Below are 27,047 nucleotides of genomic sequence, written 5' to 3'. Positions count from 1 at the left end.
ACTGCGAGGTATTATGGATGTGAGATGGCAGTAGTTGGGCGTCTCTGTGCTGGCTGAGCAGTGGCAGACAGTAGCATATTTTCACAGATTCATTGCGTGCGATTATGCAGCTGCGATCCGTGTTGAATCAGGCCTATCTGCGTTCTCCTGACTAGAATTCTTTTGTTTTTTGGGGCTTCTTTATTAATGGGCGTCTCTCCGATAGACGTCCATTAATGCTTTCCTCACCCAGGCTTAGACGCTCAAAACGGCTAAACCCTACTAAACTCCTGGTTTCGGCATCTAAAGTCCTAGTTTGGGTGCCCAAACTACTGTTGAAATGCTCTGATAGAAGTCTGCTAATTACGACGCCCCAAAAAAACAAAAAACAATTAAATTTCCCCCCATGTACACTCTTGAAATGCTGTTATTTGCACTGTCCGGCATCCAACTTTTACAGAAGCTACAAAGTACCGCAAATATTCAGCATTATAGTTTCTCTATTTTTGAGTAAGCACATGTAAAATGACTGAGTGTTTTTAGTCTCTCTCCTTGGCTAAAGCTGTGGGAGACTTGTTTACACAGAGCAACATTTAAAGGTTCCTCGTCTCCCTCCTACCTTCTGTCCCCTTTAAGAGGTATATTTACTGAAGTGTGGTTTTTAGAAGTGGAGATGTTGCCCATAGCAGCCAGATTCTAGTAGTGTTCATTCTAGCACCCTGCACCAGTCAAATCCTGTGCAGTTCCTCTTTCCTGCCTGGGGTGTTGCTCTCTGGTGCTCCTAGCACACTTCGGTCTGTATCTCAGCAGTTTGTTGCATCAGCTGAGTGTGCTAGAAGCACCAGAGCAGAGAGCGACACCCCAGGCAGGAAAGAGGAACAGTACGGGTTGTGACAGGTACAGGGTGCTAGAATGAACACTACTAACCATTATCTTCTAGCAGGTGCTAGTTAAGTGATACGTAGAATCTGATTGGTTGCTATGGGCAACATCTCCACTTCTAAAAACCCTGCACTTTAGTAAACATATCCCTAAGATTGTAGGATGAAAGTAAAGCACTTACAGGAACCCGACAGATTTATATGCTTTGCACATACATAAAGGAGAAAGTCTTCCATGGAAAGACAACAATAATGGTGATGCTTCAAAAGGACTGATTTAAGCTGGCCACACTCTGAATGACAAGGGTTCCGGACTATAGATAGATGGTTAAAAGGTCGACAATGTCTAGATAGACACCAGATGTTAGACAGTCAATAAGTCAACTGGGATAAAAGGTCGACATGTCGAAGCCGGATAATTGGCTGAGACAATCTGTTAAAATCAAAATCTGCACTACTCCATTTTGCGAAAGGCAACAAGACGCCATTTTGCAAATGGCTGCCCAGCGCCATTCTGGCGAATCTCACACAATATCAGTACATACGGCGATATTATTTAGCGTCGTGCGATTCCCACACAATGGAACACTATTAAAAGTCCTCATTATATAAATACATACATTTACTAAAACATATAATATGAACAATCCTGCAAAACACGTACCACGGTGTACTCCACAAACACGTGGACGCACAGCGCTAACTAGCGTCTTTTCTTAATAACCTTACACTTACGTATTGCACACTTACATAGAGAAGTTCCCTAGCATTAAGGTTAATATTAAAGGTTTTATAGGTTTTCAAATCCATTGTGAAATACAGGTATTTTGATATCTAGGGTTTAGTACATGATAAATAGACCGTGTTTGGTGCCATTCTGAACCACTGTTTATTTGCATATTTCCGGTTCCATTGGCGAGGAAATCGCAACATGCGTCTTCAAATTATGGATCATCGAGAGATAGGCATTGAAATGTTCTCTGTAAATGTAATGTTATTAGCCAGTTTAGACATGTTCTTCGGCGGGAAAACGGATACAAAGAGCTGTTGGAGGCTGAACTATTACAATACAAACTGACCTATGAACTGCATCGTAACAGAAGAAACAGGAAGAACAACCAATGGGATTATGCCAACTTGTTCTATTGTATTGCCTATCTCTATAAGGGTACATAAACAGGCACTCTGAATATGATAATTAGTTATCATTTTCTTGCTATTGACGGAGGCTTCACCTTTGATGCCGGAAATCTGGATGCAGAGCGCATGCGTATGTATTCGACTGTACCTAGTGATTGTATAATTTGTTGCACTAATTGTATTTAGATCACAGCGTGTAACTATATGCTTTTTGGTGAATAATATCTTTTTGTGCTTTGGAACCACAATCAGTCTGGAAAGCAATTATTTCTTGCGCGACTTACAACGCTAAATAGCGACATTTAGGGTGTATAGATCATTAGGAATTCATAGACATGAAAATGGTTGACACATGATTTTATTTGTTAGGCACTTACTGGAAGGTCGACATGAAAATAGCAGACACAAAAATGGTCGACATGATATATAATTTTTTTAGGGTTAGGCACTTACCGAAGGGATAGCGTCAGATACCTACCCCGACAGTTAGGGACAAGGAGGGAGAGTTAAACAACAAGGGGAGGGTTAGGGTGAAGATTAGGGCTAAAAAAAAATAAATAAGAAAAAAAAAAATACATGTTGACCATTTAACCGTCTAACATCTGTTGTCTATCTAGACACTGTTGACCTTTTTACTGTCTGTTAATGTTATTTGATTTGGCAAAATATTCAGCCTGGCATCATTGCGATGCCCAGCTACACACACATATAAAGCACTTATGGTAATGGCAAAAAATTGTGATGCCGGCAGGACGTGATGTGCCTCTCCGGAATGGAGCACCGCATCGGTGTCAGGTATTGAACTCCCCATTATAAAGCTGGGTACACATTAGACGACCTGTGTACCCAGCCGACCAACGATGAGACAGACAACATATCGTGCAGATCTGTACACACCATACGATCTGGTGAACGACTGCGCAATAGGTCGTTCACCAGCCGCATCCATTTTCATGGGTTCGGACAGAAAATTGACAGATTGAGCAGCTTGTACGCTTGATCTGTTGATGTGATGAAAGAAGCTGCGGGCGCGCGGATGGTCCAACGTAGTGCAAATACACTGGCCGATGTGGACGATATGTCGGCTCGATCCACCGGATCGGGCAACATCCCGTCTAATGCGTACCCACCTTAACTTTTAGCTCATGTTTGATAGTGGTGCTATAGCATATACTTGACACGTCTCTTGAATGAAGTACTTCAAACATCCAATATTATTACTTTAAGACAGTAGAACCATGACCAAAATTTACACTATATATATATATATATATATATATATATATATATAAAAAAGGATGAACTAAATCTAGCAACATGCATCCAAAATCTCTTGTACAAAAAGCTAACAAAACATCATAAGACCCTGTAACCATGTAATAAACATGCAAAAAGTCTCCAAAGCAGACATCAAAGTGATATATAAACACAGCATGCACTGACACTACCAATTCATTAGAGATGGCATACACTTCAAACAAAAAGGATGCATTGCAAGAGTTTCTGAGCTGCTCTTAATACGGTGGTACTGTTGTCTGTCTGCAGGACGCATCATGTTAACATGATGCGGTTTATCCAGAACATTAATCTCAATCCACTTAATCCAGGCTATTGAAAGCATTGCACTCATCCTACTAATTCATTTATGAGTAGGTTTCCCTGAGTTGGAGAATGATCTTAATGAAGCCAGTGGGGGGGGGGGGGGTTCCTGCCAGAGAGGGGAGAGGTTTGGTGACAGATGATCTGTTACAGTAATTGGATACCTAGGGCCTTGCAATAAGTGGAAATCAGGTATCCTGAGGACAATGCTGACATCACTATGCAGTCATTGTGGTGATTTACCTAAACAAATCTGTCCTCCTTACATGCAATTGCATTGGTTTTCATGTGAGAGCAAATGAGTACACACTATACTCAGGTCAAAAGAGGCTTGTAGGTACCTGAGACATTCATTTGTGATAATAAAATAAATTTGTCCAATTGCTGGCTGACTAGAATGGTGAGCAATTTTAGCTCTCGATTATGACCAAACTGTAAATGATCGGATCAATTGTGCCACATATATACATAACGAACATTATAATTTAAAAAAAAAAAAATCACTCTAACCCAACTCATCAAAGTATGTACTCAACGAGGTGGGTGGACAAAGTGAGGTGTTCAGATCGGATTATTCTTAGTACTCTGTCACATTTCTAGAGTGCAGATTGAACCAAATTACTATGTGTGAGGCCTGTTACTGTCATTATATTGATTTGTAGAGTATGGCTACCTGAGCACACACTGGTGATTCTAGAGGAGCAGCAGAGAGTGTATGGGGCTTTTGGGCAGCTTGTGATCCTCAGCCTCCCAGTACCCAGCATGACAGCACTACATTAACCACATGTCTAACTTTTCTGCTGCTATAAACTAAAAATCAACAGGCAGTATATTGTAGAGACAATATCTATACCAGAGCAGGGAAGGTCAGACCTGCTACTGTAGTGTATGCCCATGTATACCCGCTGTGTATGACTTAGCTGACATGAGGCAACTTAACTGTAATAATACTGCTGTAGTCCAAGTGCTAGCCCTGCGCAACAAGATTATGGGGGAGATGTACTAAGTCGTGGAGAGAGATAAAGTACCAACAAATCAAATTCTGTCTTTTTTCAAACACAGGCTGTAAAGTGAGTTAGGAGCTGCTTGGTTGGTACTTTCTCTCTCTCCAAGGTTTAGTACATCTAACTCTGTAAGAGAAACATCTACACACCAACAGCCTGTACCTAGAGGTGCCACGTACAAGTACATACATCTATGTGAAGGAAGAGTTGTGTTCCCGATAGGCTGTTTTAGCGGTGGGCTGTGTCCTGCCATTTAGCGGCACCCCGCTAAATCAGCCTACCCTGCGCCTTCCCCACTTGCAGGCTGCAGTATCCCGCGGATGGAAAAAGTTGGAGTGACCGATCGCCGCCGGGTGAATAGATGAAGTGCGCACAGTATCTATTCACTGTGAGGGGAGAGCTTGGGAGAAACCCAGCATCTCTAAGTGCTGGGTACGTCCCCAATTGTGATGAATTGTAGGCAAATCTAAAGGACAAACCCCCTCTCTGGGTGGCCATAACCCCTTGTCATCCCTGCCCTGATGGCATTCTAGCAGGTACAATAGAAAAGATTTTTATATTTAAAAATAAAACTGAAAAAATGAATACAAAATTAGTAAAAGCTACTGAAAGGAAAATTAAAAAAAGACAGATTATTTTCTAATATGGTGGACAAGACTTTCTGCAGTCAGTTATGTTTTTTTCTAGATGAAATCCCGTGCCACTGTGGAGGAAATGTGTTAGTTATAATTATAACTAGGCCAGTAGTGTTTTTGTGACTTGAGTGCCATTCATTGGAATAAATAAACTTAAAGAACCAACGTCTCAAAATCTTTTCTTCAAAAAAAAAAAAACACCCTGAAGAAAGGACCCTGAGAAGTCTTGAAAGATTGGTTCATTTCATGCACAATACAACTTGATTCACTCAACTAGTAGAGTGACCCCTATTCCTTCCAGTGGGGAGCTTCTATGCTCCTTACATGTGGGACTTTAACTATTATTATCATTTATTTATATAGTGCCACAAGTCTTCTGTAGCACCTTACAAAGAACATAACCAAATAGGTGACCAATGACTTACAGTACAACACAATGCAGGAAAAGAACATGGATAATATACATTGCTACATTAGCAACCACAACACCCACATAAGCAGCAGAGCATAAACCACCAAGTGTTAAGGGGCCTATCCATTAGCAGATAAATTTGAACGATGAAAGATTTATCGTTCAGTCGTTCAATTTATCTGCTAATGGATAAGCTGTGAACTATGAAAATGCGCACTCCCGCGGCCGACATGTCTTTTGTCTCTCCAACATGTTGGTCAATTATCGCTTATCGCTGACAGATATTAGAAATATCTGTCGTGGTAAACGACGAACGATGTTTTTAATGAAAATGAATAGAAACAAAAAAAAATTTAAAATCCACTCCCAGAATGATGTCATGCAATATCGTTTGTCGTTCGCAAAAATCTGTCTTGTACATGACAGATATCGGTCACCGCAGCCCCAGGAATTTTCGAGGGATAATCTTTTGTCTTTCATCTTTTGAAAACGATCTGCTAATGGATGGGCCCCTTTAGGTGCCCTAGTGGGGAGTAAGGAGTAGATGAAAGTAAAGTAGGGAAAAGCACAAGAGGGTAGAGGGCCCTGCTCGTAAGAGCTTACATTCTAAAAGGGATGGCACCCTGGTAATATGTTTTCTGTGGCTGATTAAAACCAGGCTTGAAGTCAGTCAACCACAGAAACTGTGTAATTCATGTGTCCCAGCTTAAAGAAATAGTAGTATGGTTGATATATATTATATATATTAAAGAGCTATTTGGCTAAAACAGAAGAAGGAGCCAGTATGCAATTGCCATAAAGAGCAGCAAACACCTTTTTGAGGAGCATATGCAAAATATTCACACATTCTATATTTGAGCTTACAAGTCGTGCCCTCTGTTTCATCAAAGCAAATTAATTCCAGTGATTCAGACAAACAGAATGCCTAAAATAACATAGCCAATGTGTTGTACTCCGGGGGTATGTAGCAGATTTAGCCCATTAGTGCTACTTAAGACAGAGCTTTAAATCTAAATTTTATGGGCAGGATGTTACTTTGCAAATAACATACCTTGTCTAGCACAATGTAACATTACTCAGTGAATGTATATAAAAAAATAAATTAATGTGCAAATAAACAAACCCATTTGTTCCTAAATCAATATTTCCTATTTATTTTTATACCCCCGATACTTACCTAGCCTATAAAAAAATACCAATCTCCTCATTTATTATGGCACCTACTTTCACATTTTAAACCACAAAAAAGAAAGTTGACCGAATAGGGTGCAGCATGTCGGTCAACCACACAAACTGTTGTCAACCACACAAACAAAGCATTTTACAGCTGACAATGTATTCAAACCAAGTTTTGAAACTTAATAGCTATAATCCACAAAAAGATATCTTGTATACTTAAAACAACCCCAACAAACACTGCAATAAAAAATTTAAAAAAAAATGTAAAAATTAATATCTCCACCATTTAGTTTTTGTGGGCGAATTCAATTGTTAATGCCGGTGGCTGTCAGTGTCGGGCGACCGACGGAGCAATTCAATAATGCTTTGTTTGGGTGCCAACAACCCCGCCTCCTGAGAAAGGCGAACAGAAATGTGCGAAAAGTCAGTGGGGTGAGCGCCCTAACCAGGACAAGCACGATAATTAATGGGTGCCCAAAAACAATTGGATTGCTACATTGGGCGCCCATTAATTATCACAGCGCACAAAACAATTGAATTGCCCACTTGGAGTCTAATGGTGCTGCACAGAGTGTACTAGAACTTGCCACAAACAAGTTTGATTTCTGTCAGGTCACTACATACTCACCCATACAATATTGTCAGGTCACTACATAGTCACCCATACAATATTGGCAGTCACCCATACAATATTGTCAAGTTACTACATAGTCACTCATACAATATTGCACAGCAGTTGAAAGTAGCAAGTACAAACAAAAACTAAATAGCGCATACACTATAAATCTTGTTTCGAGATACAGGTACCACAACTATAAACTGCACTCAATCCAATCCCATGGGGGGAAGAGATGAACCAGATGCATTTAAAGCAGTTTTTAAAAAAGCCGATAACATTCCATAATTCAGGTAAAGTCATCAATGTGGGGAGAAAGCAACAAGTGCTGAAAATCAACATTTCCAGATTCTATGTGCAAATATTACTAAATAGTCAAATATAGGTGACCCCTCCAGGCAGACAATCATAATTGTTTTGAAATTCTTATGCATTAATTAATAAGACAATTGGCAAAGCTTTGTATTCATTTTTCTCCTCCTATACTGATGGAAATAAAACACACAAACAGAATGACAAACTAAATTTATGCCAATGAATTTAACAATTGTAATCATTGCTAAATAATAACCCCCAACAGCTCCATCTCCCCCATAGATGACATCGGTGTACATAGACTTCATCTACTGAAGGCGACCCATGACATACTAAAATAAGGGCAAATACCAGCAGCACTTGTACCTTAAACTTGGACACTAACATTCATGAAAATACAGTTTGAAACAGATTTCAAAACAGTATTGTCAGCAATATATGATCTATGGCAGAAAGTGGTTTATCAGTGACAGACCGTGGGGTGAGTACTGGTATCTTTCTCCTGCTGGGAGACCAGTCACTGACATTCCCGTGTTACAAAACAACTTTTGTAACAAAACAGCAACAGTGCTGCAGGGAAAAGCTTCATGCATGGAATAATTTAGCCACCAATAAATAACACCACAAACAAATGCAAAACAATACTTCTATTATATGTATAGGGACATTATAGGAACCATCTGCAAATATAATCTGCGTCAAATCCCACTCACGCAATTAAAGTGTTATAAGACAGTACTTGTCTGCCCAGGCCGTCAGAGGCCACTGAGTACACTTAAGTATCAATAGTTAAAATTATAAACACTATCCTGGTCCTTTATACACTAGCACAGAGGTTCCCAAACACAGTCCTCAAGGCACAACAACATATCAGGTTTTAAATCAATCTGAGAGATACTAATTAAGTCACCTATGGTCAAGCATGGATATCCTTAAAACCTGGACTGTTAGGGTGCCTTGTGGACAGAGTTTGGGAACCTTTGCACTAGCACATTGGGACCATGGACAGGTAATGATCCCTGTTCATGGGAACAGCATGCAATTCCAGTGCTTGCATACTTTATCCTGAATTTTGCATCTTAGTCTATACAAATTTGCCTATAGCATCCTAGTTTCTTAGCATTAGTATTTTTGTTGCAAAGCATTTGGTATAAAGTTGCATATTAAGCAAACCGATTCATGGTGCAAATCACTCGCAAGCATCCTCTACCTTTTTACCCAGATTGCATACATTTTCCTGAATGTTGTGTCTTCGTTCACTATTAGTGTACTAAATATTTAGGATTTGTCACTAAGGGACGGGAATAAAGTCACAGGGGCAGATTCAATTAGCCTTAAGCTTTAATGCCCAAAGCTATTCAATTAGAAGGTAATTTCCAACCTCCGTAAATCCACAAGTGGAAATGAGGGTACAGACAGATACCCGAGGTAAGTGCTGCCTACGGGATTATGACAAGCTACAATTCAATTGCCCAAGTCATTGCTACAAGCCCACTTAAAGCACCGAATCTAATTGAATGCACCCCTAAGAACTATAGTTTAGAAAAAATTGGCATAGTGTGGCTAAGTCACACAGTCCAAACGTGGCAAAGATGGGTGTATGTGGGCACATCTGCAGCTGTCTATAGGGACTAAGGGGTCTATTTACTAAGCCATGGATGAAGATACACACATTTCAAACACAGCCTGTAACATAGCAGTTAGGACCTGATTGGCTGGTACTTTATCTCCGTTCACTTTATCTCCATCCATGGCTTAGTAAATAGACCCCAAAGGGTGAGGAAAACAGACTAGAGAGACCAGGCAGCCACATGGATGTGACACCTGGGCATCCAGCAGTACTGAGTACATGCCCTGTGGGCTCCCAGGTGAGGACACTGGCCCCATGCCCTGGGCTCTACAGGTTTATGGTCTAGGCCTGGGGGCAGCACGCTGTGACTATCCCACTGATGGTACTACAAGCCCCATCCAGGGGTGCCAGCCCCTCCACGCTGTGACTTATAGTCCTCCAGCAGCAGGAGAGCCACAGGTGGTGTCAGCCTGTGACATCGGGAGCAGCAGCAGCAGCTGGCAGCCGCCTCACCAGAAGAAAGTGTTGGTGCCATCATCGAACACTTCGGACTCGGTGGTCCTCCTGGCGGTCTCCCCCCAGGGCATGGTCTTGCTGGCGGCATCTGTGCTCTGTGCCTCCGCTTCCTCCCAACACTGGCCGTCCAGGGAGGGCTTCCTTGCCGCGGCTCCCTTCCTGCTGCCCTCATGGCGTATCATTGCTGGGCAGCGGCCACCGCTCTCATGTGCAGCAGCCGCCGGGTTCTCTCGCTGCTCTGCTCCTGCCGGCGCAGCCGAGCCGCCCTGGTGACTGAGTACTAGCCGGGAGGCAGGAGGAGGGGCGGGGGGCGGGGCCGCAAAATCAGCCTCTCACCTCACCACGTGGGCCGGGAGAGGGGGGCACGTGATCCCACGGCGTCACGCGCTCGCTGTCCGACATAGCCGCGCGGCCGTTACTATGGGGCGTGGTCAGGTGGATCTGGTGGGTCTCTCTCTCGCTCTCTTTCTCTCGCGCATGCGCTGTCCGCGGTGCTGAAGCTGCAGCGTCTGGCACTGGCAGCTTTCTGCCTACATGTTTCTAGTGCGGGAAAAACTCCTGTATCAAGCTTTGGAGAGTGATAAAGTGGAAGAGTTGTACAAAGCAGCTAATCAGCTTTTTCACTGTCATTTATCTAGCTCAGTAGAAATTAAAAAAAGCTGGTTGGTTGCTATGTGCAACTTCTCCATGTTATCTTGAAGGCTAGATACATCTCCCCCTTAAAGAAGACAATTGGAGAAGATGCCCATAGCAACTAGGGGTGAGCGGGTTCGGATTTCTGAAATCCGAACCCCCCCGAGCCCCCCCGATCCGAGTCCGATCCGAGTCAGGCTCGACTTTTCCCGCCTGACTCGGATCTGAAATCGAGGCAAAACGTCATCATCCCGCCTTCCGAGTCTCGCGGGTTTTGGATCCTATATAAGGTACCCACGTCGGCGCCATTTTCTCACTCGACTGTGGACAGTGAAGAGGGAGGGTGGGAGTTAGGGCTGTGTAGTGTAGTGTAGTGTAGTGCTGCTGTTGTCCACTACTTCAAAGTCCATAGGGGCTGGCTGTGTTGTGCTGTGCTGCTGTTGTTAATAGGGGCTGTGTCCACTACTTCAAAGTCCATAGGGGCTGGCTGGACTGTGTTGTGCAGTCAGTTCTCCATAGGGGCTGTGTCCACTCCAAAGTCCTGTGCAGTGTCCCAGTCCTAAAGGAGTGCTGTAGTGTTGTCCAGGGGGTGCTCTGTCCATCAGGGGTGCTCCCCCCAAGTGCTAAAAAAATAATATATTTTCTGTGTTTGTGAATTGTGTGCGCAGTAGCCGCACGTGCATCAACAAAGTAGTGCCAAGCGTGCGCCTGTGTCATAAGTAAAGGGCCGGCTGGCTTGACCGTTAAAGGGTGCTGTAACCCCCGAAAGTACACTCCAGTCCAAACCAAAAAAAAATTATTTTCTGTGTTTGTGAATTGTGTGCGCAGTAGCCGCACGTGCATCAACAAAGTAGTGCCAAGCGTGCGCCTGTGTCATAAGTAAAGGGCCGGCTGGCTTGACCGTTAAGGGTGCTGTAACCCCCGAAAGTACACTCCAGTCCAAACCAAAAAAAAAATTATTTTCTGTGTTTGTGAATTGTGTGCGCAGTAGCCGCACGTGCATCAACAAAGTAGTGCCAAGCGTGCGCCTGTGTCATAAGTAAAGGGCCGGCTGGCTTGACCGTTAAGGGTGCTGTAACCCCCGAAAGTACACTCCAGTCCAAACCAAAAAAAAAATTATTTTCTGTGTTTGTGAATTGTGTGCGCAGTAGCCGCACGTGCATCAACAAAGTAGTGCCAAGCGTGCACCTGTGTCATAAGTAAAGGGCCGGCTGGCTTGACCGTTAAGGGTGCTGTAACCCCCGAAAGTACACTCCAGTCCAAACCAAAAAAAAAATTATTTTCTGTGTTTGTGAATTGTGTGCGCAGTAGCCGCACGTGCATCAACAAAGTAGTGCCAAGCGTGCGCCTGTGTCATAAGTAAAGGGCCGGCTGGCTTGACCGTTAAAGGGTGCTGTAACCCCCAAAGTACACTCCAGTCCAAACCAAAAAAAAAATTATTTTCTGTGTTTGTGAATTGTGTGCGCAGTAGCCGCACGTGCATCAACAAAGTAGTGCCAAGCGTGCGCCTGTGTCACAAGTAAAGGGCCGGCTGGCTTGACCGTTAAAGGGTGCTGTAACCCCCGAAAGTACACTCCAGTCCAAACCAAAAAAAAATTATTTTCTGTGTTTGTGAATTGTGTGCACAGTAGCCGTACGTGCATCAACAAAGTAGTGCCAAGCGTGCGCCTGTGTCATAAGTAAAGGGCCGGCTGGCTTGACCGTTAAAGGGTGCTGTAACCCCCAAAGTACACTCCAGTCCAAACCAAAAAAAAAATTATTTTCTGTGTTTGTGAATTGTGTGCGCAGTAGCCGCACGTGCATCAACAAAGTAGTGCCAAGCGTGCGCCTGTGTCATAAGTAAAGGGCCGGCTGGCTTGACCGTTAAAGGGTGCTGTAACCCCCGAAAGTACACTCCAGTCCAAACCAAAAAAAAATTATTTTCTGTGTTTGTGAATTGTGTGCGCAGTAGCCGCACGTGCATCAACAAAGTAGTGCCAAGCGTGCGCCTGTGTCATAAGTAAAGGGCCGGCTGGCTTGACCGTTAAAGGGTGCTGTAACCCCCAAAGTACACTCCAGTCCAAACCAAAAAAAAAAATATTTTCTGTGTTTGTGAATTGTGTGCGCAGTAGCCGCACGTGCATCAACAAAGTAGTGCCAAGCGTGCGCCTGTGTCATAAGTAAAGGGCCGGCTGGCTTGACCGTTAAGGGTGCTGTAACCCCCGAAAGTACACTCCAGTCCAAACCAAAAAAAAATTATTTTCTGTGTTTGTGAATTGTGTGCGCAGTAGCCGCACGTGCATCAACAAAGTAGTGCCAAGCGTGCGCCTGTGTCATAAGTAAAGGGCCGGCTGGCTTGACCGTTAAAGGGTGCTGTAACCCCCGAAAGTACACTCCAGTCCAAACCAAAAAAAAATTATTTTCTGTGTTTGTGAATTGTGTGCGCAGTAGCCGCACGTGCATCAACAAAGTAGTGCCAAGCGTGCGCCTGTGTCATAAGTAAAGGGCCGGCTGGCTTGACCGTTAAAGGGTGCTGTAACCCCCAAAGTACACTCCAGTCCAAACCAAAAAAAAAATTATTTTCTGTGTTTGTGAATTGTGTGCGCAGTAGCCGCACGTGCATCAACAGAGTAGTGCCAAGCGTGCGCCTGTGTCATAAGTAAAGGGCCGGCTGGCTTGACCGTTAAAGGGTGCTGTAACCCCCAAAGTACACTCCAGTCCAAACCAAAAAAATAATTATTTTCTGTGTTTGTGAATTGTGTGCGCAGTAGCCGCACGTGCATCAACAAAGTAGTGCCAAGCGTGCGCCTGTGTCATAAGTAAAGGGCCGGCTGGCTTGACCGTTAAGGGTGCTGTAACCCCCGAAAGTACACTCCAGTCCAAACAAAAAAAAAATTATTTTCTGTGTTTGTGAATTGTGTGCGCAGTAGCCGCACGTGCATCAACAAAGTAGTGCCAAGAGTGCGCCTGTGTCATAAGTAAAGGGCCGGCTGGCTTGACCGTTAAAGGGTGCTGTAACCCACAAAGTACACTCCAGTCCAAACCAAAAAAAAATTTATTTTCTGTGTTTAGCCGCACGTATATATCAAATCGATATAACATAAATGGAGGACCAAACTTTCTCCGATAAAAATAAAATAGAGAAAGATCAAGAACCACTTCCTCCTAGTGCTGAAGCTGCTGCCACTAGTCATGACATAGATGATAACATGCCATCAACGTCGTCTGCCAAGGCCGATGCCCAATGTCATAGTAGAGGGCACATACAATCCCAAATGGCAAAGTTCAGGAAAATGACCTTGAAAAAGACATTTAAATCAGCTGAAGAGAAACGTAAACTTGCCAATATGCCATTTACGACACGGAGTGGCAAGGAACGGCTAAGGTCGATCCCTAGTATGTTCATGACTAGTGGTTCAGCTTCACATGACGATGGAAGCCCTCCTCCCACTAAAAAAATCAAAAGAGTTAAGCTGGCAAAAGCACAGCGAAGAACTGTGCTTTCTAAGAAGATATCACAAATCCCCAAGGAGAGTCCAAGTGTGGTGGTGGTTGCGATGCCTGACCTTCCCAGCACTGGACGGGAAGAGGTGGCTCTTTCCACCATTTGCACGCCCCCTGCAAGTGCTGAAAGGAGCACCCACAGTCCACTTGCTGATATGCAAATTGAAGATGTCACTGTTGAAGTACAACAGGATGAGGATACTGGTGTAGCTGGCGCTGAGGAGGAAGTTGGCGAGGAGGATTCTGATGGTGATGTGGTTTGTTTAAATCAGGCTCCGGGGGAGACAGTTGTTGTCCGTGGGATGAAAAAGCCCATCACGGTCATGCCTGGGCAGAAGACCAAACATTCCACCTCTTTGGTCTGGCAATATTTCTATCCAAATCCGGACAACAACTGTCTTGCCATATGTACCATATGTAAAGGTGAAATAAGTAGGGGTAGGGACGTCAACCACCTAGGAACATCCTCCCTTATACGGCACCTGCAGCGCGTTCATAAAAAGTTACTGTCAAGTTCAGAAACTTTGGCTAAGACCGTAAGCAGTCCAGGGACACCTAAATCCCGTTGTCCTGTTGTATCCAAGCGCCTGCAAACCACACCGTCAACTCCCTCCTCGTCAATTTCCTCCTTAGTCAGGATCGGAAGTAGTCCTGCAGGCCATGTCACTGGCATGACTGACTCTCCTATCCGGGATTCCTCTGGAGGATCCTGCATTGCTACGCCTACTGCTGCCGCTGCTGCTGTTGCTGCTGCTGGGAGTCGTTCATCATCCCAGAGAGGAAGTAGGAACACCACTACTTTTACTAAACAATTGACCCTCCAACAGTCCTTAGCGAGGAGGATGAAGTACGACAGCAGTCATCCTGAAGCAAAACGTATAACTGAGGCCTTGACTGCTATGTTGGTGTTAGACGTGCGTCCGGTATCCGCCATTAGTGCAGTGGGATTTAGACAATTGATGGAGGTAGTGTGTCCCCGGTTCCAAATCCCGTCTAGATTCCACTTCACTAGGCAGGCGATACCGAGACTGTACAGAAACGTCAGAAAAAGTGTCCTCAGTGTCCTGAAAAATGCCGTTGTACACAATGTCCACTTAACCACGGACATGTGGACAAGTGGAACAGGGCAGACTAAGGACTATATGACTGTGACAGCCCACTGGGTAGATGTATCACCTTACGCAGCAACAGCAGCAGCGTCACCAGTAGCAGCATCTCAGAAACGCCAGCTCGTTACAAGGCAGGCTACGCTGTGTATCACCGGTTTCAGTAAGAGGCACACCGCCGACAACCTCTTAGAGAAACTGAGGGAAATCATCGCCCAGTGGCTTACCCCACTTAGACTCTCCTGGGGATTTGTGATATCTGACAACGCCACCAATATTGTGCGGGCATTACATCTGGGCAAATTCCAGCACATCCCATGTTTTGCTCACACAATAAACTTGGTGGTGCAGAATTTTCTGAAAAGCGACAGGGGCGTGCAGGAGACGCTTTGGGTGGCCCGAAAAATTTCTGGCCACTTTCGCCATTCAGCGACTGCGTGCCGAAGACTGGAGCGCCAGCAAACACTCTTGAACCTGCCCCGCCATCACCTGAAGCAAGAGGTTGTGACGCGGTGGAACTCAACCCTCTATATGCTTCAGAGGATGGAGGAGCAGCAAAAGGCCATACAAGCCTATACATCCACCTATGACATAGGCAAAGGAGGGGGTATGCACCTGACTCAAGCGCAGTGGAGAATGATTTCCGTGTTGTGCAAGGTTCTCCAGCCCTTCGAACTTGCCACACGTGAAGTCAGTTCAGACACAGCCAGCTTGAGTCAGGTCATTCCCCTCATCAGGCTTTTGCAGAAGCAGCTGGAGAAAGTGAAGGAGGAGCTAAGACGGAGCGATTCCGCTCGGCATGTGGGACTTGTGGATGAAGCCCTTCATTCGCTTTGCCAGGATTCCAGGGTGGTCAATCTGTTGAAATCAGACCACTACATTTTGGCCACCGTGCTCGATCCTAGGTTTAAAGCCTATGTGGTATCTCTCTTTCCGGCCGACACAAGCCTGCAGAGGTGCAAAGACCTGCTGGTGAACACACTGTCAGCTGAAGCGGAACGTGACACGTCAACGGCTCCTTCTTCATTTTCTCCCGCAACTGGGGCTGCCAGGAAAAAACTTAGGTATCCTAAGCAACCTGCTGGCGGTGATGCAGGGCAGGCAGGACCAAGTTTGGACATCTGGTCCGGACTGAAGGACCTGGCAACAATTTCTGACATGTCTACTGTCACTGCATATGATACTGTCACCATTGACAGAATGGTGGAGGATTACATCGGTGACAGCATCCAAGTAGGCATGTCAGACAGTCCATACCTGTACTGGCAGGAAAAAGAGGCAATTTGGAGGCCCCTGTACAAGCTGGCTCTATTTTACCTGAGTTGCCCCCCCTCCAGTGTGTACTCCGAAAGAGTGTTTAGTGCAGCCGGGAACCTTGTCAGCGAAAGGCGTAGGAGGTTGCTTCCACAGAATGTGGAGAAGATGATGTTCATCAAAATGAATTATCAGCTCTTCCAGGGAGACCAGCCTCCAGAAGGTACAGAGGGACCTGTGGTGGTGGATTCAAGTGGGGACGAGTTAATACTTTGTGAGGATGAGGATGTACACACTGAAGAGGGTGAGGAATCGGTGGATGAGGAGGATGAGGATGACATCTTGCCTCCGTAGAGCCAGTTTGTGCAGGGACACATTAATTGCCAGCTTGTTTTGTGGGGGCCCAAACGAACCAATCATTTCAGCCACAGTTATGTGGCAGACCCTGGCGCTGAAATGATTGATTTGTTAAAGTGTGCATGTCCTGTTTATACAACATAAGGGTGGGTGGGAGGGCCCAAGGACAATTCCATCTTGCACTTCTTTTTTTTCTTTGCATTATGTACAGTTTGGGGCCTAGTTTTTCTAACTGCCATCCTGTCTGCCACTGCAGTGTCACTCCTAGATGGGTCACGTGTTTGTGCCGCCCACTCGTGTCGCTTAGCATAGTCATCCAGCTACCTCGGTGCAACCTTTTGGACATGAAAACACTATTGTGAGGTGTGAGGTGTTCAGAATAGACTGGAAATGAGTGGAAATTAAGGTTATTGAGGTTAATAATAGCATAGGAGCAGAGAAACCAACAAATTCTGTGATTTTAGCTGTTTTTATGCTTTTTAAAAAAAAAATACAGATCCAAAACACAAAACCCAGAACCCAAAACACGGAAGGGTGGTTTTGGCAAAACCAATCCAGATCCAAAACACGAAGAAAGATCCAGATCCAAAACCAAAACACAAAACACGAAAAGTGGCCGGTGCACACCCCTAATAGCAACCAATCAGCTTTTAGCTATCATTTTGTATTTTTCACAGTAAAGTGATAGCTATAATTCAGTGGTTGCTATGGGAAACACCTCCACGTGTCCTCTTTAGAAGCATTGATAAATATCACCCTTATTAAAGGCTACTAGATCTGCCAAATACCATGTGTGGGATCTGCACACTACGTGGTTTCATCCTTAAATAATACACATACCTCCCTACTTTAGTAATATAGGGGCCTTGTGGCACAGGAATGCAACTTTTCCGGGTGCTTTTTTTTCCAAAAACCACTCCAAAATTGTCGGTTTCTTTAATGATTGAATTAGGTCACGAACATAATTTTAAACTTATCCATCACTATTTTATTTGAAAAAAATATTTTTTTAAAACACAGTATAACATAAAAATATAAATTTTTATGTTATACTGTAGTGATGGCCATTGATGGCTGTAGCATCGATGGTTCAACCATCGTTAGAAGCCAGCAATTGTTTTGCGATTGGTCGAGGAGATCTGTGTAGACCACAACTGCCGATGTTTCCTACACATCGATTGAGAGGTTACCATCGATGGTGAAACATTGATGGCCACCAGCAATGGCAAACCACTTGTTTTCAGCCAGACCATTGATGGTTTGTAAACCATCGATGGTCGGTTGCCATCCCTAATCAGAGGCTCTGCGATATCCATCGATATATATATATATATATATATATAGATCGAACATATATATATATATATATATATGTGTGTGTGTATATAGATATATTTATATATATATATATATATATATATATATACACACACATGTATATATACACACACAGACATTTATATATATATAAATACATATATATATATTCACATAAAATATGTATGTATATATATATATACACATACATATGTATATATATATACACATACATACATACATAGAATATGTACAGTGGCAGCGGCACTCCAAACAATAAGCCTGTAATCAAGTTGAGTCCTTTACTTCAACGTTTCAATCAAAAATGATTTTCTTCAGGAAGTTAACAAACAACATGAATAACACTTACCTATATAACATACATGGTTCACCCCGAGTGCGACCAGCTCCGTCCATCTGAGAGAGCGTTTGACGTCATCGCGCGGCACCACGCAGCCCACGTGACGTTCAGAGCTCCACTCACTGTGGAAACCAGAAAAAACAAATAAAGTGAAAAAACCTGCACCAAAGTACATACTCAGAATATAAACCAAAGGGGACATTGCATAGTAAGAAAACAATATTAACCGAGCAATAGCATCATAAATATATAAATATATCAATATATAGACAAGTCAAGCATATCACTATAATGCATATAATCTGCCACATTGCTAAACAGCATGAAAATTACCAGGTAAAAAGCAATACTAAATATTAATGTGAAGGTATAGGGATTAATCAAAACAGGAAAGTGATAAAGTCTCATTGAGACCATGTGGCTGCAAGCTGTTTAGGCGATAGATCCAAAAAGTCTCTCTTTGTAGTAGCCTTCTGGCTCTATCACCCCCTCTGTGATGCTCCGGGACCTGTTCTATCATCTTATAGCGCAGGGTGGAAAGGGTATGATTATATTCGCGAAAGTGGCGAGCCACAGGCTGCTCATTCTCTTTGCCAGATATGGCCAGGCGAATGGCAGACCTGTGCAGGGCCATTCTTTCGCGAAATTGTCTAGTGGTTTTCCCTATATAGAGTAATCCACATGGACAGCGTATAAGGTACACTGCAAATTGACTCGTGTAGGTCAATATACTTTTAATGGGAAATCTTTGTCCCGAATGTGGATGAACAAAACTATCACCCGTCTCAAGGAATCCACATGTGGTGCAACCTAAACACATAGTTTCCTGGCTTTTTGGTCAAGAAATGAGTGGACGGGGTATGCGTAAGACCTGTGATATCGTTGTGTACAAGCCAATCACGTATGTTTTTGCCCCTCTTATAGCAAGGTAACAGAGTAATATCCTTCAGACTTTTCAGGCCTGGATCAGTGTTTATCATCGGCCAAAATCTTTTGGCCGTGCCAACTATAGTTTTACTGGCAGTGCTGTAACTATTGACCCATACCAATTTCTAATCCATATTATTTTTTCTCTCTGTGTTGTTAACACTCTCTTTTGGGGCAGCCAATGCTCGTGTTTTGGCTTCCAGCAGAAGGTCACAAGGGTAACCTCTGCTGATAAATTTATCAAACATGATGTCTAACTGTTTGAGTTCATCCTCTGGGTTACTACAGATCCTATGAATCCTAAGGAACTGAGAGTGTGGTAATCCCCTCTTTAAATTATTGGGAAGAAAACTGGAAGCTAATAGTAACGTATTGCGATCTGTGGGCTTCCTGTATACTGAAGTTTGTATACAGCCATGTGATAGTTTTACTGAGACATCTAAGAAATGAATGTCTTTTGAATCAATCTCATACGTAAATTTGATATCACTGTCTAATAAATTCACATCCTCCATCATATTTACAAATTCATCTCCATTGCCTAGCCAGACAATAAATATGTCGTCTATGGATCGTGTGAAGAATCTGATCTTCTCAGCGTACTCAGGTCTGCTGAAAAAAAGATCATGTTCCACACGATACATAAACACATTGGCATACGCCGGAGCTGCACAAGAGCCCATGGCACATCCATGGGTTTGAAGGTAAAAGCTGCCATCAAAAACAAAATAGTTCCTAGTCAGAGTAAGGCGTAACAATTCTGTAAAAAAAGCTAGGTCAGGTCCACAATAATGTGGATTATTAGTCAATAAGTGTTCAATTGCCATAAGACCCCTAGTATTGGGTATGCTGGTATATAGGCTGATGACGTCAACCGTACATAGCAAACTTTCTTCTGGTAATCTGCCTAAAAACTTTTTCCAAGAAAGAAGAAGTGTCCTTAAGATACGTTTTCTCAGCCTGTATCACTGGTTGTAAGTAATAGTCAATGTATCTGGATATTTCATAATACAAAGATTCCCTTGCCGATATGATCGGTCTACCCGGTGGATTGAGTGGGTCCTTATGCAGTTTGGGTAGTATATAAAAAACAGGTACCCTAGGTGATGTAGGCAACAATTGATCTCTAATATTTTTGTTAATAAGTTGTTCTTCTACAGCTGCTGATAGTATATTAGTTAGCTCTGCTTGATATTTTTTGGTAGGAACTCCATCCAATTTGCAATAAACCTTAACGTCCATTAATTGTTTCAATGCTTCATTGCGATATGCAACAATGTCTTGTATTACTATTCCGCCCCCTTTGTCAGCAGGGCGGATAGTTATATTCGTATCCTTGCTAAGTTGTTTAAAGCCACTAGTTAATTTTTAGATAAATTAGGATGTATTTTCTTACACTGTTTCTTGCATTTAGAAATGCAAGACTCCATCAGGTTAGTAAACCCTTTTATCGCCAAATTGTTAGAAGTTGGTTCGAACATAGATGTTGACTGGCTTGACCGAAAGGTTGGGATATCTGTTAGGTTTGTCATCAAAAAACTCTTTTAAACGAAGTTGTCGATTAAGTCTATGCAAATCGATTTGGCTTCTCACGTATCATGCTGTACTGTCGGGACAAAACTTAGACCCTTGTGTAATACACTTAATTCATCAGCCGTGAGGATTCTGTTAGACAGATTATAAACTATTTCTTCTTTTTGGACACCTGTTTTTTTCTACCTTTGCCACTGGCCTCCTCGTCTTGTGTAGAGTCTGGGGGATGATCTTTTTTGGCTCTTGTAATAACCCCTAAAGGGGGCCTGCGGGAAGATTGAGACCCACTTGTGCCAGCACATTCCTGATCTGTGGACTGTCCTCCACTGGAGGTATCAGTTTCCAGAGCAAATTTTTTGTATCTTCTGTTGGGGCCTATATATTGAGGTTTTCTCGCCCCTAACGGATTGTTTGGCCAAGAATAAACACGTTTTTCTTCGTAATCCTTATTTACAATATTAAGTTTGTTTTGTTTAAACTTTATAAGATCACTGCGATATTTGTCTACTTGTGTTTGCAATTTGGTTATCCAATCACAGGTATTGTCGTCTCTTAATGTCTGCTGGTGTGCGGTCTCAAATAGATAAATTTTTTTCTTAATAATATCCAGTTCTCTACCAGACTCCTCAATGACTAGCAGTATGAGATCAAAGGATGCCTTATTTAATATAGCCGCCCATTTTCTGCAAAAGTCGGGATTGAAACGTCCGATAGTTGGGATGTTCCTGATGCGAAATCCCCTCGGGATCTTTTTGTTTCTGAAATAGTCACTTAAAGTGACACCATGTAAAAAGAAATCCACTTCCTTCTTTTTCAAACGATATAGCTGAGTATAATAATGGTCAGCTGACTGAATGCCTGCTGCTGTGGTCAGATTATCTTTGAATAAGATCTGTTCTGCATCTGCTTCAGAGAAAGTAAATTGGTCTCCCAATGGTAAATCCACATTTATAAAACCCAGACCTATATTTGGATCTGTTGACTGTGACATAATACGGCACAATATCACAGTAAATAGTAATTCCTGTATTCCAAACAACCGATGGAAACGGTAAATATGGGATGGTGCCTTAGCAAGGTGGTGTGTATTCCAACCAAAATGCAAATAGCGAAAGACTTGGCACTCCTCCTCAAATGGTAATTATAGGTGCCCTCCGCAAATAACACAAGACAAGAATATGTACAGTGGCAGCGGCACTCCAAACAATAAGCCTGTAATTGAGTTGAGTCCTTTACTTCAACGTTTCAATCAAAAATGATTTTCTTCAGGAAGTTAACAAACAACATGAATAAGTGTTGGGCTCTTGTGCAGCTCCGGCGTATGCCAATGGGTTTATGTATCGTGTGGAACATGATCTTTTTTTCAGCAGATCTGAGTACGCTGAGAAGATCAGATTCTTCACACGATCCATAGACAACATATTTATTGTCTGGCTAGGCAATGGAAATGAATTTGTAAATATGATGGAGGATGTGAATTTATTAGACAGCGATATCAAATTTACGTATGAGATTGATCCAAAAGAGATTAATTTCTTAGATGTCTCAGTAAAACTATCACATGGCTGTATACAAACTTCAGTATACAGGAAGCCCACAGATCGCAATACGTTACTATTAGCTTCCAGTTTTCATCCCAATAATTTAAAGAGCGGATTACCATACTCCCAGTTCCTTAGGATTCATAGGATCTGTAGTAACCCAGAGGATGAACTCAAACAGTTAGACATCATGTTTGATAAATTTATCAGCAGAGGTTACCCTCAGGTCTTACGCATACCCCATCCACTCATTTCTTGACCAAAAAGCCAGGAAACTATAAGTGTTTAGGTTGCACCACATGTGGATTCCTTGAGACGGGTGATAGTTTTGTTCATCCTCATTTGGGACAAAGATTTGCCATTAAAAGTATATTGACCTGCACGAGTCAATTTGCAGTGTACCCTATACGCTGACCATGTGGATTACTCTATATAGGGAAAACCACTAGACAATTTCGCAAAAGAATGGCCCTGCACAGGTCTGCCATTCGCCTGCCCATATCTGCTCCTACACAGTGATCTCACTGATCACTGTGACTGTGTTCCCAGAGCTGCAGCGGGTGGGTGTCTCGCTAGTGGCTCGGAGACATAGCAGCGGCAGTGGCTACCAGAGCCGCCGCTGCTTGTACACACACAGTGATCTCACTGATCACTGTTCCGGAGCCGCAGCGGGTGGGACACCCGCTAGCGGCCCGGAGATATAGCAGCGGCGGCTACCAGAGCTGCCGCTGCTGCTGCTCGTACACAGTGATCTCACTGCTCACTATGTTCCAGAGCCGCAGCGAGTGGGTGTCCCGCTAGCGGCCCGGAGACATAGTAGTGGCGGCGGCTACCAGAGCCGCCGCTACTGCTTCTGACGGTCCGGCTGCCCGTTCACTGCTGGCCACAGTGATCGGGTCACAGCAGCAGCCGTGACTACATGAGGTTAGGCACCCCCCCGGGAGGTTAGGGTTGGGCACTCACGGGGGTAGGTTAGGGTTGGGCCCCTCCCGGGGGACTTAGGTTTAGGCAGCCCATAGTGCACTGCGGGACCCGGAAGCCGGAGCTCAGGAGTGAGCTCCATCCTCCGACTACCGTCGGGGGTGAGAAGGAGCCGGGCGCCCGCTGGTAACACACTCAGCGGGCGCCCAGCAAATGGAGGGTGCAGGGGGTGGTACTCCATCCCCTGCACCCTCCATAGTTATGCCACTGGAGGTGGAGCGCCGATCAGCGGCGCTCCTTCTCCATGCAATGGAGCCAGGTGCCCCCTTCAGGGTTGGTGCCGAGTGGCAAATGACTCCATTGTCTCCGCTGGATAGGACTAGGGCAAATTCACGCTGATGATGGCTACATCCACAAGCAGATGGATGGGGTGGGGCAGTTCCATAGATACTTCACGTTCAACTCTGAATCAGGCCCCCAGCCTCCAAACTACAACATAGTAAATACTGTAGTTTGGGGCTGATAACCACATGAGATATGCGGTAGCTTGGATATCCCAACACAAGCGGACATTAGCAAAATTACCCCTGGCTGTTCAATGTGTTTTCTATGCAGAACTAAAGATCAGGGGTACAGTACCCTCTGTTCAGTAAAGTAAAAGAGTAGGCTTCTGAGACGAACACGGTATAAAAGGAAGAGTGGGTTTGTAGGACCCCAATAATTTTTTTTTTAAAAACACCCCCCCCACACACACCTGACGAACCAATTTTTTCAGAGACAGTGCTCTGCCTCCAACCCCTGCAACTGTGAACGCTGGCCTCTGAAGCGATCAGAGGCTAAAGAAGCCTCCACTCACTTCAGAGACCAGCTTTCTCAGTGATACATTGCATGGGTGACATCATGACGTCACCCGCGATGTGAGAAGCCTGTCAGTGGCAGCGGTGCGAGAGCCAGTCTGGTGAGGTAAGTACTGGGCAGGGGGGGGCACTGCATAGGTGGCACTACTTTAGGGGCACTGCATAAGGGGCACTACTTTAGGGGGCCCTGCATATGGGGCACTACTTTAGGGGCACTGCAAAAGGGGCACTACTTTATTGGGCCCTGCATATGGGGCAAAACTACAGGGGGCACTGCATAAGGGTCACAAATACAGGGGACACTTCATAAGGGGCACAAATATAGGGGGCACTGCATAAGAGGCACAACTACAGGGGCACTATTGCCTGAGAGCTGGGGGGATGATGCCTGCTTTCATGCTTATGGGGGAAGAGTGGGGCTGTTGAGATAACTCAGGAGAGGAGGTGGCAGGAGTGACACATGAGGGGCCGCTGCACTGGCATGGGGGGGGCTGCAAAGACACATGAATGTGGGCTGGACAGGCAAGGGAGGAGGATGGAGTGACACATGGAGGAGCTGAAGTATATGAAGTATATTATGTGAATCTTGCTTTTTCAATATATTTTATGCGGTTCTGGATTTCAAAATGTATTTTATGTGGATGTGGTTTTTATAACATATTTTATGTGGCTCTGGGTTTTTCAATGTATTTTATGTGGAAGTGACTTGTTGCAGTGTATTTTATGCTGAAGTGGCTTTTACAGTGTATTTTATGTGGATCTGGCTTGTTTCGGTGTATTTTATGCTGAAGTGGCTTTTTCAGTGTATTTTATGTCGATCTGGCTTGTAATTTCAATGTGCTGGGCTTGACCCAGCGTGACTAAAAACGGGTGTGTATCTCACATATACATATATGTATGTATATATATATATATATATATATATATATATATATGTATTGTGATATCTTGGGGGTAATTAGTTCGGCAGAGGGTGGACTGGTGCAGTGTTTAGGTGCTTAATGAGGGTCCACACACAGCTTTCAAGTAAAATAAATGAGATGGTGCTTTACTTCCAGCAGGGAAAAACAGGTACAACACAAAGGAACAGAAAATAATAAACAATCTAGCCCCTGTTTAGGGTGTCTAACTCACTTCTTGAGCCCTTTCTATCGTGGTGTAGCTAGTCTGCCAACAAAGTCTATCACCGGCTCCAGCCTGGCTTGGCTTGGCTGCCACAGCTACACAAATACAATCTGGGTGGCCTTCCCTGTATCCTACAGATTTAGGCCCTGGCTTCCTTAGCCTGCAGCTTCACTGCTTTCTTGTCACACAGTCTGAGAGTTTGTGTTCCCCCCTTGCCTCCTGCAAGGTCCAGACACAGGCCTCCTGGCCCCCAATGCCTCACTTAGCTTCACTGGGCTCTCTGGCTGCCACAATCCCACATCGATTGTTTCCCACCGCAGCCTGACTGGTCTGCCTTTTCATCAGCCCACACATAAGCTCTATCCACAAGGCAGCAATTAGGCTTCTTCCTACAATGTTTTTCTAGTCTGTGTGGGCGGATCTCCCCTGCCTCACACAGAATCTGCTGCTCCCCAGTGCCACCTCTGGTGATACTGCCACATATCCCCCTCCCCAGCTTGAAACCCCTGGGTTCAGCAACATGAGACGAGGCATTCTCATGACGATGTCCCTCTTCACTCTCCTCATGAGGGAAATCAACTGTATCCACGGTCATACAGATGCTTGCGATCTCTGGGGGTCTCATCCTCCAGATTCCAGAATTTATTTTCCTCCAAACTTTTTTCCTCACTTTATGGTAGCAATGGTACTTCTTGCTTTCTGTATGCAGTACATGAGGGTCATCCCTGGGTACCACGTCAGGCATCAAGAACTTGAAGTTACTTTTCCCAAAGTGACATACTTCATCTTTACTCTTCCCACTTAAATGTATTAATGCACATCTTTTGGCCAACTTTTACTTGTCACATCTGTAATCTTCAGCCTTAAAGTCCTGTATTGGCTACTGGCATACTTCACTGATGGCCCTCTGAAAGAAGAGGAGCTACCAGTATCTTGAGAGTCATCAGCATCACATATTCTGGATCTTGGCTTTATGTCAACAGACAACGTACTGGCATAGTCACCCTCAGATTCCGGACTCCCGTATCCACATAGGATACTTGAATATTTACTCCATTTATCCACATAATTTATCTCATGGCTTTGATGGCTATCTGCCACTTCATTAAGGCATAGATCTCTTGGACTATCTTGTGCTCCCGATTTTTGAGCCTTGAAAATCTGATGAACAATTTCAACATGTTCCACCAGCACAGGTTGAAGGTCACTCTCCACAGAGGTCTTTATTTTCAAATTCACCTTAGCTGGACATTTTGCTTCAAGCTTTGTAATTTGAGACCACTTCACTTCCTCACAGATAAATCCAGCAGTACTGCAAATTCCATCCTGCTTGCATGAAGGCATTGTTTTACATACATGAGTATTATTTTTCACAAGACTCAGAATTAACTTTCTCCAAGTTTCTGCTTTGCCCTGCAAAACTGTGTGATTGAGTCACTTTCTCATCACTCTGAACACCTGGCAACAAGAGAGTCTCATCCTTTGAAGCCATCACTATCTTCGTAGAATTTTGTACATCCTGTAACTTTACTTCACAGGTCATGCGATCACCATCTGTATACGTCAATTCTTTATTATCAACTTCAGACACAGTTTTGCAGTCTGGACCTGTGCCCCTTTTGGAGAACTTCATACCCTCAGCTATCACTGTAAGCTGAAAGTCACTGCAAGGAATCTCATCCACTTTTCCAAGATGGACCTTTAGGGAATTTCCCAACTCCGATACTTCTGTCCCTTCTTGTACACTGGTAACGTCAATGAGGACATCTCTATGGTTCCATTGCTG

General features: G+C 44.0%; 1 protein-coding gene across 3 annotated transcripts in view; it reads right to left on the bottom strand.

The window, feature by feature from the left end:
• The window catches only part of PTDSS2 (phosphatidylserine synthase 2), a 126,012-nt gene that overhangs the window by 66,473 nt on the left and 32,492 nt on the right, over window positions 1–27,047 (bottom strand). For 2 of the 3 annotated variants that reach the window (XM_088470400.1, XM_088470398.1), the window contains exon 1: window positions 9,844–10,171. In XM_088470400.1, coding sequence (XP_088326526.1) covers window positions 9,844–10,018 — 175 coding nt within the window. In that variant the 5' untranslated portion in view covers window positions 10,019–10,171. Of the gene's footprint in view, window positions 1–9,843; window positions 10,172–18,366; window positions 18,480–27,047 lie in introns of those variants that run through there. The other variant, XM_088470399.1, reaches the window with a different exon arrangement.

The sequence above is a fragment of the Taudactylus pleione genome, unplaced genomic scaffold (genome assembly GCF_031769625.1).
Source record: "Taudactylus pleione unplaced genomic scaffold, aTauple2 ptg000100l, whole genome shotgun sequence".
NCBI lineage: Eukaryota > Metazoa > Chordata > Amphibia > Anura > Myobatrachidae > Taudactylus > Taudactylus pleione.
Note: the sequence above shows the minus strand (reverse complement) of the source record. Positions and strands in the feature narration are given on the sequence as shown.